The sequence below is a fragment of the Argentina anserina genome, chromosome 6 (genome assembly GCF_933775445.1).
Source record: "Argentina anserina chromosome 6, drPotAnse1.1, whole genome shotgun sequence".
NCBI lineage: Eukaryota > Viridiplantae > Streptophyta > Magnoliopsida > Rosales > Rosaceae > Argentina > Argentina anserina.
Genome location: NC_065877.1, coordinates 26,561,851 through 26,573,062, shown reverse-complemented (window position 1 = coordinate 26,573,062; position 11,212 = coordinate 26,561,851). Strand labels below are relative to the sequence as shown.

General features: G+C 37.6%; 1 protein-coding gene across 6 annotated transcripts in view; it reads right to left on the bottom strand.

The window, feature by feature from the left end:
• Window positions 1–525: 525 nt before the first annotated feature.
• LOC126800472 (midasin) overlaps window positions 526–11,212 on the bottom strand; it is a 31,311-nt gene continuing 20,624 nt past the window's right edge. For 2 of the 6 annotated variants that reach the window (XM_050527838.1, XM_050527842.1), the window contains 31 exons: window positions 10,980–11,138; window positions 10,692–10,874; window positions 10,419–10,607; window positions 10,161–10,265; window positions 9,869–10,075; window positions 9,672–9,794; window positions 9,232–9,313; window positions 9,016–9,146; window positions 8,759–8,923; window positions 8,476–8,548; window positions 8,270–8,385; window positions 7,810–7,889; window positions 7,602–7,715; window positions 7,436–7,504; window positions 7,123–7,321; window positions 6,407–6,570; window positions 6,217–6,314; window positions 5,913–6,094; window positions 5,618–5,812; window positions 5,324–5,533; window positions 5,086–5,244; window positions 4,785–4,994; window positions 4,329–4,625; window positions 4,099–4,245; window positions 3,684–3,887; window positions 1,873–3,597; window positions 1,504–1,785; window positions 1,236–1,415; window positions 1,016–1,123; window positions 776–901; window positions 527–692 (listed from right to left, as the gene is read on the bottom strand). In XM_050527838.1, coding sequence (XP_050383795.1) covers window positions 660–692; window positions 776–901; window positions 1,016–1,123; window positions 1,236–1,415; window positions 1,504–1,785; window positions 1,873–3,597; window positions 3,684–3,887; window positions 4,099–4,245; window positions 4,329–4,625; window positions 4,785–4,994; window positions 5,086–5,244; window positions 5,324–5,533; window positions 5,618–5,812; window positions 5,913–6,094; window positions 6,217–6,314; window positions 6,407–6,570; window positions 7,123–7,321; window positions 7,436–7,504; window positions 7,602–7,715; window positions 7,810–7,889; window positions 8,270–8,385; window positions 8,476–8,548; window positions 8,759–8,923; window positions 9,016–9,146; window positions 9,232–9,313; window positions 9,672–9,794; window positions 9,869–10,075; window positions 10,161–10,265; window positions 10,419–10,607; window positions 10,692–10,874; window positions 10,980–11,138 — 6,315 coding nt within the window. In that variant the 3' untranslated portion in view covers window positions 527–659. Of the gene's footprint in view, window positions 693–775; window positions 902–1,015; window positions 1,124–1,235; window positions 1,416–1,503; window positions 1,786–1,872; window positions 3,598–3,683; window positions 3,888–4,098; window positions 4,246–4,328; window positions 4,626–4,784; window positions 4,995–5,085; window positions 5,245–5,323; window positions 5,534–5,617; window positions 5,813–5,912; window positions 6,095–6,216; window positions 6,315–6,406; window positions 6,571–7,122; window positions 7,322–7,435; window positions 7,505–7,601; window positions 7,716–7,809; window positions 7,890–8,269; window positions 8,386–8,475; window positions 8,549–8,758; window positions 8,924–9,015; window positions 9,147–9,231; window positions 9,314–9,671; window positions 9,795–9,868; window positions 10,076–10,160; window positions 10,266–10,418; window positions 10,608–10,691; window positions 10,875–10,979; window positions 11,139–11,212 lie in introns of all 6 variants that reach the window. The other 4 variants (XM_050527840.1, XM_050527841.1, XM_050527839.1 and 1 more) reach the window with 4 other exon arrangements.

The following is an 11,212-nucleotide window of genomic DNA, read 5'->3' as shown; positions in this document are numbered from 1 at the left end:
TTGGGAATTTGGATCACTGGATTTCAAGTGAATTTGGGAATTGGTGAGATTCTTGATGCAGAAGCTTGGGGCCTCTATTTTGGTTTGAAGGCTGCTGTTAACTTGAATATCAAGAATTTGGAGATTGAGATTGATTCTGCAGTGTTGGTTCACTTGTTACAAAACTCCAACCTATCCAACCATCCTTTGGGATCTTTGCTTGAAAGTTGCAATAATCTGATGGCGTCTATGGACAATGTGAAGTTGGTGCATATTTTTAGAGAGTGTAATATGACTGCTGATGCTTTGGCCAAGTTTAGCACTAGTCATGAGATTGGTCTGGTGAAATTTGACAGTCCTCCTGTGTATGCCTCTCAAGCATACCTTGATGATCTTGGTTCTGTCTCTAGAGCCAGGAGATCTGGTGCTTGTTTTAGCACTTAATTGTCTGCTTTTGTTTTTCCGTTGGGCCTTTTAGGTCCCGTTTGTAACCAAAAAAAAAAAGAACATCGTAAAAAGAGAGATGCAAAATTGGTGATCTCCATTGATGATCAGTTTAAAAATGTAACAGTTTCCAATACAAGCATAGTATTTTCCCGTACTCTACATGTATCATGATCTACTATACAAAATCTTCGTTTTCCTTCTGGTTGAGGATCATAATTGCTTTTACTTGTATTTCAGTCCCTTCTCTGCTGCATGAGCTCAAACCACTGCAAAGCAGAGGAAGAGGCTTTCAGACAACTGGAACCCCAGGTGGGAACAAAAATATATGAAAAAGGTTTAAATGATTTACCTGTCTTAGTAGATCAGCAAGAGTCCTAGGCAGTGCTTCAATACTTCTTAGTACAATGTAGTACGGGAAGGGGAAGGATTCCATGTACTTTTTAATTTTGACCTCCCCACCCTCGTAACATGTTTCCTACAGGACATGGCACAGACGTTAAATCCTGGAAACAGATCCCCTTATTTGGAAAAGAAGACGCATTTTAGAGAGATACACAAATTTAACAGTGAGAAAAGTATAGATTCTTACAAGCATTTTCATGATGGAATCCTGTGGGTTTTGTGGGTTATCAACAAGCACAAAGGCAATCATGCGGTTCTTCGCCAATGCATCCCTAACACAAAGTTTCAACCTCTCCTGCACATTTGGATTATTATTGATAATGAACTAAAGAAACATTGAAATTGAACAAGACAAGCGGCATTAATAGCTTGTTGGCCAGTCAAGAGAGAAAGAAAATAGAAGTTACCTTCTCATGTAAGTGACCATCTGCAATAATCAAAACAAGCTGTTGTAGTGGATTCCTTCCAGACGGGAGTCTTGATCTTGCAACTGCTGCGTCTAACTTGTTGTTCACAAACTTTAACAGATCAACAACTGGTTCATCAAGAATAGTATTCTCTTGCTTGAAAGAGAAACCAGAGATCATCTGGGCCATCACAAAAGTAAATTCAGCCTCATCCCCAAAAGGTATTGTCAAATTATTAGATGTAAAATTGATAAGAAAGGTTACCAACCTTTACTCCAGCGTCTCCATTAAAGGGCTGATCGAAGTCATGCAGCAACCTGATGTTGCCTTTCTTTCCGAAGCTTGCAACAGCAAGGTTGCCCATTTCCAGTTGTGACATTGCACGACACACTGTCACCATAGCTTCAATAGCAACATCCCCACAACAACTCTCAGACATACTGCGGGAATCATCAACGGCAATGACAACTTGATAATCACGTTTGTTAGGGCGGGTCCGTCTCAACCATATTTTATCTTTCTGGTACTCACTTGCTATGTAGGGAATCACCTAATATATAAACATAACATCACACGAATATTCAACAAACTATGCAAATAAACATAACCTATACAAATAGGGCTATCTTTAATTTACCTTCTTCATGTTAATACGTTTCCCAGTCTTATAATCTCCTTCTAGCTTGCTGGCCAAGGTAGGTTCCATGATCAGACGCAATTGTTCAGCCAACTCTTGGGACAACCTTGTTGTGACCCTCTCATATCTACTCCAGAGAGCAGTGGCATTTGTTTTAACTTCATCAGACACCTCCCCAAGATCTTGTGCTTTCCCCATGTCATCATCTTCTACAGACAGTTTACAAAGCTGATGTAGGTCATCAATCAAATATGATTTTTCTATAGAAACCACATCCTCGACCATCCTTTCAGGTCCATCATTATCATGATTACGCTGAAATCCCTCATCAGGGAGTTTCTCTAGACCAGAAAGATCAATCTGATCCTCTACCTTATGTTTACGGATCGAGTCAGAACTCCTGTTAGGGATTGTTTCAGTTGGTAGCTTCTCAATCTCCATAGGAACAATCTCATCTTTGTGTGCTGAATTACCATCTTCATTGGTCTTGTTACCAGTGACATTTTTGTCAACCTGCTCTGACGTTGCAGGTCCCAAAGCCTGAGCAGTCCCCTTTTCATACTCAGGAACATATCCAAACTCCTCCACGTTTTCATTCTCTATATCATCCTGCGCCTCTGGATCACCCTCCTGAAGATCTACAGAAACTCTTTCCTTCCACTCCTTCAGTGCATCCCCAATACTACGGTAAGGATTTGGTTGACTTTTAAAGATAGATGGCCTTTCTTGCTCAGGCTGTTGACCTTTTGGCAGCTCACCAGCACTTCTGCCATTATTTGATGAGTCAGAAGTCATCATATTCATCTCCGATGTATTACTGGAAGGTAAATCTCTGATTGGAGTGAGTTCATTATTGACTTCATTGCTAGTTGCCCAGTTTGACTCTGGTGCTACATTCCCCACATCTGAAGTATTTGAGTCAAATTTTAGTTGCGTCGGAGTTTCTGCATTAGGCACATTACCACTGATGGAGTCTGATAATCCTGGTTCGAACACATCTTTGCTCATGCCAGAATTCATCTCAGTATTTTCTTCAACATCTCCACCAGAGTCATCCCTAACTGAGGTTTGATCTATTTTTTCATCCATTGCATCTGGTTCTGCCATGGTTTCATCAGTTGGACATCCCTCGTCGTCTTCATGTGTAGCATTTTCATCATCTTCATGTGTACAATTCTCATCTTTCATTTCAGGATCATCCGCCTCCATATCTACTGCAGAATTTGGATCCATCCCATCAAGATCATCAAGACCATCAGGATTTAATTCTGTAGATTCCATATCTGCTTGTTTATCCTGGTTCATCTCATCACCATTCTCCGTGGGGTCATCCTGGCTTCCAGTTTCACCCTCCAGTTCATTAACTTCGTCCTTAAGCTCTCCCAGTTCATCAGTGGCATCATTATCTCCCTTTGGTCTTAGCTCCCTAGAGCTTGCATCTTTATCAACAACAGAACTCCCAGGATCATACTTCTCATCTGCGTCATTGGGATTTTCATCTTCATCCTTATTCCCATGTTTCTTGTCAACCGCTGTCCCATCTTCCCCAGTTTCTCCAACTTCAGTCTCTAACTGCTCATCATCCTCATCATCATTTGGATCGGTATCTTCTTCAGATTCCTCACTCATATTAAATTTCTCAGCATCAAAATCATGATCCATCTCAATCCCTTCATCATCTTTACTTGGGACTTGAGCTGGGGCATCTTTTTCGTCACTAGGCTGCTGAGAAAATGAGAGGAGAATTAATAACTGCTCAAGGCAAACCACCAATTTTTTTTTCTGAATATATCAAGTGCTCAAATCAATACCTTTTCTGGTTGTCCAATCAACTGGTCTTCATTTGTAATCTGATCACTGACATCCGTCCGTCCAACACCCTCCCCCATACCTGTTCCATTTTGTTCTTGAGAACCATCACGAGTAGCATCATCCACATTGTCCTCAGGACATACTACAGGTCCCCTTGAATATAAAGCTAGAAGATTCGCGAGTATATGAGTCGTTAGAGATACCTGCACACAAGCGTGCATATTTAAGATAAGAACCTGAAGAACCACACATTTTAAAAATAAAAAAACAAAAATGGACAACTTCCATTCAATATAATATTAGTCTTGTGTAGTAAAATAAAACAACCACGACGTTCAACAATGAAAATAAGACGAACAAGAAGAGATCACATTTGATAAACTCAAGATGAAGATTCAAATAAGACCAACTTACAGTTTTCCTCATAGCCAAAAGCTCTTTCAACAAAGCATGGCCAAAATCCATGAAGATGTCCAAACAAAGGCGCATCTGCCTAAAATCAGCTTCAACTTGGACAAGTATACTGCTAGACTCACCACCCCTGTGATTCACCATTTTCTCCTGATGATACCACATAAGCTGAGTCATTGGGTATTCATTCAGTAAGTAACATATAGACAAAAATAAAATGTGATCGAACTCACGGCAGTAAAAATTGTTCTTTGAAGCTTATCACATAATTGGTCCAAGCTCAGATTTTCGACAAATATGTCAAATACTTTTTCCCAGGAGGTAATTTGCCCCATAGACTTGTCCGGATGAACCAGGCCATTACTTGGTGAACCCAATTTCTGCATAGCTCCGACAATATGTTCATTTGTACTTCTTACAGCTTGCTGATATACAGCATCTATTTTATAGTAATCGTCCATATCAGGTTCACTGATTGAATTGTTTTCCTTGTCCATCGCCGAATGAAATACACCTTCCAACAATTTCACCTGAAAAATTAAACCAAACAAACAATGCTGAGTTCCTCTCCAATAGTGTCTAAAATTTATATTCAGGAAACAATCAACTCTGATCGAAAAAATCCATTTGACATACCAACAATATTAGATAAAGATCAAATCAAGAGGAAAGGACAAACTCAGAAGTACCTTCTCAAATATTTCCAGAAGATGATGGAGCAAAATATCTTTGACAGAGCTTTTCACATCTTGGTCATGGCAAGCAAGAAGATGAGCCTCAAATTGCCTTATAACGTCAAAATTTTGAATCACCATTTTTTCCATCTGCTTTGAAGTAATGAATGATTGAGAAGGCTGAATTGTTCTCTCTGAGCCAAGAAGATAGTTGTCTAAGGATTCCTGTTACAATTATGCAAAAAAAAAAATTAGTTTTAAAGTTACCACATTTACAGTTAGAAGTTAGAACACACAGGGAGCATAAAACACAGACCTTAGACTTTTGGACCTCTGGTATAAATTTCTCAACAGAGGCAACAAAATCATTCACTTCATTCTTGATAGTATGACAAGTCTTTAAATGGGTTTTCTCAAATATCTTCAGCAACAAGACCTCTTCATGCGTCATCGCATACAGACTATCAAATAGATGCTGCGACATGACATACATTATGAGTAAAGTCAAAACATATCAAATAAATGGATAGTGAGATCCAAAGCTAAGTAGGTACCTTCTGCTGCCACACACATTCCAATGTGGCATGTTGATTTTGACCTATAGAGCACTTGCTACCATTTTCATCATCAAAATGAATACATTTTTCAAAAGTACTTATGCATTCCTTCAAACGCCTTAATTTCTCCGCAAACTTATTAGCAGCTCGGTGTTGATCTTGTTGTATCTTGATGAATTGTTGCAGATAAGGGTCTGGTATACCAACCTGCAAAGTGTCTGATATTAAAACAAAAAACCTCGGGAGAACACAAAACATCAAGCCTCACTTTTGAACCTGGTGTATATTTACCTGTTGGTGCGTGAAAAGAACAGATTCTACACTTGTGAAATAGTATGCATTGGTCATCCTCCATTCCGTAACAAAATTACAATGAAAGTTGGTTGGAAGAGGTGTATCAGAAAGATGGGGCAGTCTACTTGGTGTCAGCAGCAAATGCTGAACATCAAATGATGGCTCAACGAACCACCATGAATTAACTTCTTCCTACCAAATGCAAATCAGCAAGTAAAAAGCCAATAAGCGTAAAGATTGAGATAAAGTGTCCTCAGACAAACCAATTAACAGTACCATATAACATTCATACCTCACTAAATACATCTCTGGATAAACCACTGCTTTTTAATAGATTCAGAAGGTCAGAAAAACACCGTCCCTTCTTTTGACTCTTGTTTGCCTCCTTCCACAGCTCACAACAATCCATTGCCTTCTTAATTATTCTTTGAAGTGTATCCCACACAGCACTCCATTGGTTAGAAATTCCTGTAACTAGTGAGCATTGAGTTAATAAGACCTCAGAATGAAGTACATTATATATGCAAGGATGATGAAAAAGAAACGATAAGAAAACAATAAATTAAAAAAGAAAAAAGGAAAAAAACTTGCAGCACCTTCAGAATCTTTATGTCCAAACTCAATTAATATACCACGCTGTAATTTCCGCAGAACTGAATCTGCTCTCTCGATCCAACCAGTATACCACACAAACCTATTATAAAGTAATCATGCCCAAAATATTAGAAGACTACTTGCACTTTTAAATGAAGCATATAGATACAATTAAAAAGTAAGATGATTTACCTGTCTTCATCATTGATAACTTCCCAATCAAAAGCAGGATCCATCAACTTAATCTTTTTGCTGACATCATCAAAGATGGAACTATGACCTTGATGAGAAAAAGTTTCAATTCCTTTCGCAGCATCTTGCTCAAGGAAGACAACCACAGGTTGTTCCAGCAGAACCTATATAGGCAGCAAAACACATGATTTATATTGCTTCTTGTAATGTGTGAAAGCACTTGACTAGGTACATGACTAGGGAGTATAGTCGCCTTCACTACTTAGTGTAGTTAATAAACCACGATCAAGACTACTTGACAAAATGTTTTCTCTATAAATACATTATAAACACTTTCAACATTAGAATTTCTGCATCATAATTTCACATACGTGATTAGCAAAAGTCTAATCACCATAGTTGTGCAAAATACGTGATTAGCAAAAGTCTAATCAAAACTATTTTTACCTTATGAGACCATGTACAAAATACTAACTCTAATACGCACACTTCTTTTCAACATACAAAAATGAATTTGTGAAGCCATTGATGAAACAATTAAGCTGTTGCATAGGAGTAAATACTGAGGGAAAAATTATCGAGTTACAAATTTTGGTTCGAGGAACACTGCCAGTTGGATCACTAATCAAGAATTCCGCTTTTTTTTCTTCTTCTTTTTCAAGAAATTACTTCAAGCTGACGTATGAGAATAGATCAAAGAGTTCATGTGTACTTACAGTGTACTCCTGTATAATCTTCTTGAGCTTCTGCCTTTTCGATTTGGAGGTTTCAAGGGACAGAAGAACTGCGCGTTTCTTCTCACTAACATTCTTGGACTCCTGAGAATTCTCCCGAAGCTCCCAGCGATATGGCTTGAGAAGATCTTCGAGTTTCTTCCCAATAACACTTCTAACGGATTCTAGGTGTGTGATAATTCTAAAATGAATAGATTATATATCAATGCTCCCGAGAGAGAGAGAGAGAGAGAGAGAGAGAGAGAGAGAGAGTACTAATGATAATGCATCAACTTATTACTTATTAGCCACTCACTTTGGTAAAAACTGCACATAATACCCAAATGCATTGTACAGAATTTCCTCATTTTCTTTTTCATCACAACTGCACAAATTATAACCTGTAAGTTGTGGGGACGAGGCAAACAGCAAGGAATCTTTAATCAAACAGCAAGGAATCTTTGAAGTATTCATATATTTACCTTGAGTAAACTTCCAGACATACACCGGCATTTATTTGGCCAAGGAAAGCGAAAAGAAGTTGAAGTCTTCTTCTAAATTCACCAATGCTGGATGTGCGAATGAAATCCTCCACACTGTAAAGTTACAATGGCGTCACATACCTCAAAGATTATTAAAAGAGACATAACACAACTTCATTGCTCAAGTAATTAGTTACTCTCAACATACCTTTCCATAGTAGATAATTTATGGACAGCAGCCTCTTGAGAAGTACACTTTCGTAAAACTGAGTAAAGAGGAAACCACAACTGCAAAAAAAGTGAAATAAATTAGGTGCAAACAAATTATAACTTAATGCAGGCAGCTTTGATACAAAGACTAACATAGTTCATGACGCCAAAGATAGAGAACCTAATGTATACACATGTAAGTTGGTTGATAATTTATGCTACAGACTTCCGTCTATTACGACTGTAAAATCTGAACATTCATTTGATATGTAGAAGGAATTGAAATGTGAGCCAATACACAAATAGCACTGAAACACATTGGTTTTGTGCAAATTTAACGTAATCTAGATCTAGTTTATGATTTCACCAAAAACCTGTAGACAATCTGAGCTCTTAGCCAAACTGGCATTTCAACATTCCCAAATGAAGTAGCCAGACTGACCCAGTCGAGGATTTACCTTTCCAGCATTGATCTCATATTGATCCTGCACTTCGTCAAGCAATGCTGGCCATGACTCCAACTCCAACGTTCTCCATGAGTTCACAAGATCATAAATGGGCTCCATCACATGATCTATAAGCAGTCACAAGAAAGAAAGAAAAAGTACATAACACAGCATATTTAAGAAAAGAAAGGAAATGTTTATTGAGCAAGAACTGGTACCAGCAAAAGAGAATTTTGAGCCATCTTGTAGTGAATCCAGACATCTAACTAAAAACTGCAATCCTGAGAGAGTCTGGAAAAATAAAAACAAATATTAAATAGTAGAATTCTTGCCAGTTTCCACATAAGATAATTAGCAACAAAAAAAAAATCATGGAGACATATGTTGAGGCACACATACAAACATAAAGCAATCTCAAACAAACAATAAGTATATCCCTGCGACAAAAGCATTGAGCCACTTCTAACATGACTAAAAAAAACACATAAGTCATAACAATACCTTAGCTAAGGAGGTGCGGAATGGAATATTCAAAAGCATTTCAATTATATCCAATATTTTCAGAAGCTGTGGATGATCTTCATATTCATTTAAAAGGGAACGAATTCGCTGCTGAAGAGGGGTAAGTGCTTCCACCATTTCATACATCTTTGTGGTATTTGGATCCTGCAATAGGGAAGGAATCACACAACAAATTAAATCAATATTTGATTTAACTTCAATTAATCTTCCAGATGACTGCTTTGATGTATCCAGACCTTGTAAAAATTGTATCTGAAGGATGATTTGTTCGATGAATTGAATATCTGCTCATGCTCCAAACAAATATGAAACAAATTCTCTGGCACCAATTGGGCATCCACACTAGAAAGAAATGCACACCCTAAACCTGGAAAGAGAAGAGAGTTCACAAAATGCAAACAAGTAGTGTAGTAACATCCCACAAAAAAAAATGGAATTTTCGACCAACATACCTTTAAGCATCCCCACTCCAAGTGTATGTGAAGCAGTGAATGAAAGAACTCTATCCGAATCTTGGATGTGATAATGACCAGGCTGAATTGAACAAATAAAATCATTACAATACCTAAAAGTTCTAATCGCAATAAGAGATGTAGAAAACAAGGGCACTACTTTTTCATAGGAATCATATCATTCTGAAGTTTACAGAATGGTGGAACCAATAACTTTTTCCCGAATCATATTGTACCATACTAACATCCACGTCAAAAGAAAGTTATTGTCTATTAAACAAGAGTTTCATCTTTTGGTCACCAGACAATTAACTGAATGGCGCATATAGAAGGGAAAAAAGAAGCCATTAATATACTAACTAACACGACATAGGGCTTCCAAATATGAGAACTTCTCAGCAGTAAAAGTGAATTTCCATTGACTTTCTAAAAATTCTTACCGCTTCGACTAGATTACTTGTCCCAAATAATTGATTGTGAATGTCAACAACGTGTTTCACACTAGCATCCTCCATATAGTCCAATTCTTCCTCCGAATTCCCTTGTTCGTTCAAGACTTCATCCTGAGTTTTTTGAGAAGGAAAAAAGAAAAGTAAGAAAAATGTACCATTATAAATTTACTAAGGAAATTTTTTACCTCTTCAGCAAGAAAATCCTTCCATTCCAAAAATCTTTCATTAGCATACGTCTCAAGAGATGATATATTTAGTTCAATTATACTCTCGAGATTAAATGCACGAGCCCTAAACTTGTATTGCTGAGAAGCATAGTCTTGTTTGGCTTTCATGTGAATCTTTGTACTCATCCAATGCTCGGCAGATTCACTAAATATCTTATCCAATATCTGATTCAAAAAAATACATAATCAGATGCAAGCACTTCCAAAACAGTTACAAAAATAACATTGACAACTAAAAGCAAAACCAGACCTTAAAAGATTCACAATCGATCAGTCTTGCGTTGGTAACAAAATGGGCAACACGAACAAGAATGTTTTGATATAGAGCACCTTTGAGTTGTGTAACAGACACCTGCTACAAACAGAAGCATGTAAGAATCACAACTGACATCCACAATTCGCGATGATCATACTACGGAACTAGAAGAAAAAGTCAGCAGGAACAAGCCAAATAGGGACAACCACTATGAGACTCTAAGAACAAAACACGTGTAGCACAAAATCATACTCGATTAATAGACCCAACGTCGCTGGAAGAGGTAAGCAACTTCTCCAGAAGTTCTATATCGCCAGCATCAAAGATTGTTGGGATATCCAACTTGAAAGAAGGAAAGTCACTGGAAACGCTGTTTATGTTGACAGAAATGATCTTGGAAGTAGCTACCCTAGGGAACCTCATAAATGAATAAATAGATCCCTGCAAGAATTTTCAGTCAAATAATTAAAGCCACAAGACCTATAAGTTGAAGCCATTAAATGTTTGAAACAGTCCAAGACGTACCAAAATCATATTTGTATTGTCCAGCGGAACTCTTTTAAGGATTCTTTTTTGTAGTACATTTGCAAGAATCAGTGATAAGCCCAATTTCATTTCGTATAATGCAACCAGAATGGGTTGAACAAAGTCGCTGTACTCGATGTACTTCTCTGATAACAGTTGTTCAATAAAACCAGTTGCCATTTGCTGGGAACCAAATAATGCGAACAAAAATTAGCAGTTTAGTAACAGCTCCACAGCGTAGAAAAGAAATAAAAAAGGATTACTATCAACATATATTCATGATTATACCTGCCAGTTGGAGCCTTGATCTAGAAGCTGTTGTGAATTTATGGCAGCATTCTCATTTGTAACATGTTGAAAAAATAAATCAGAGGTGACACGTTCAAGAAATTTGTCACATTCATGTTTTAACCCCTTAAATTTCCGAAAATCGGAGCGGAAGATGATCTGAGGCACGAAAAAAATAACCATTAGTTAAAAGCAAAGGACAACTAAGAGAAGAACCAGCAGTATACTACTAC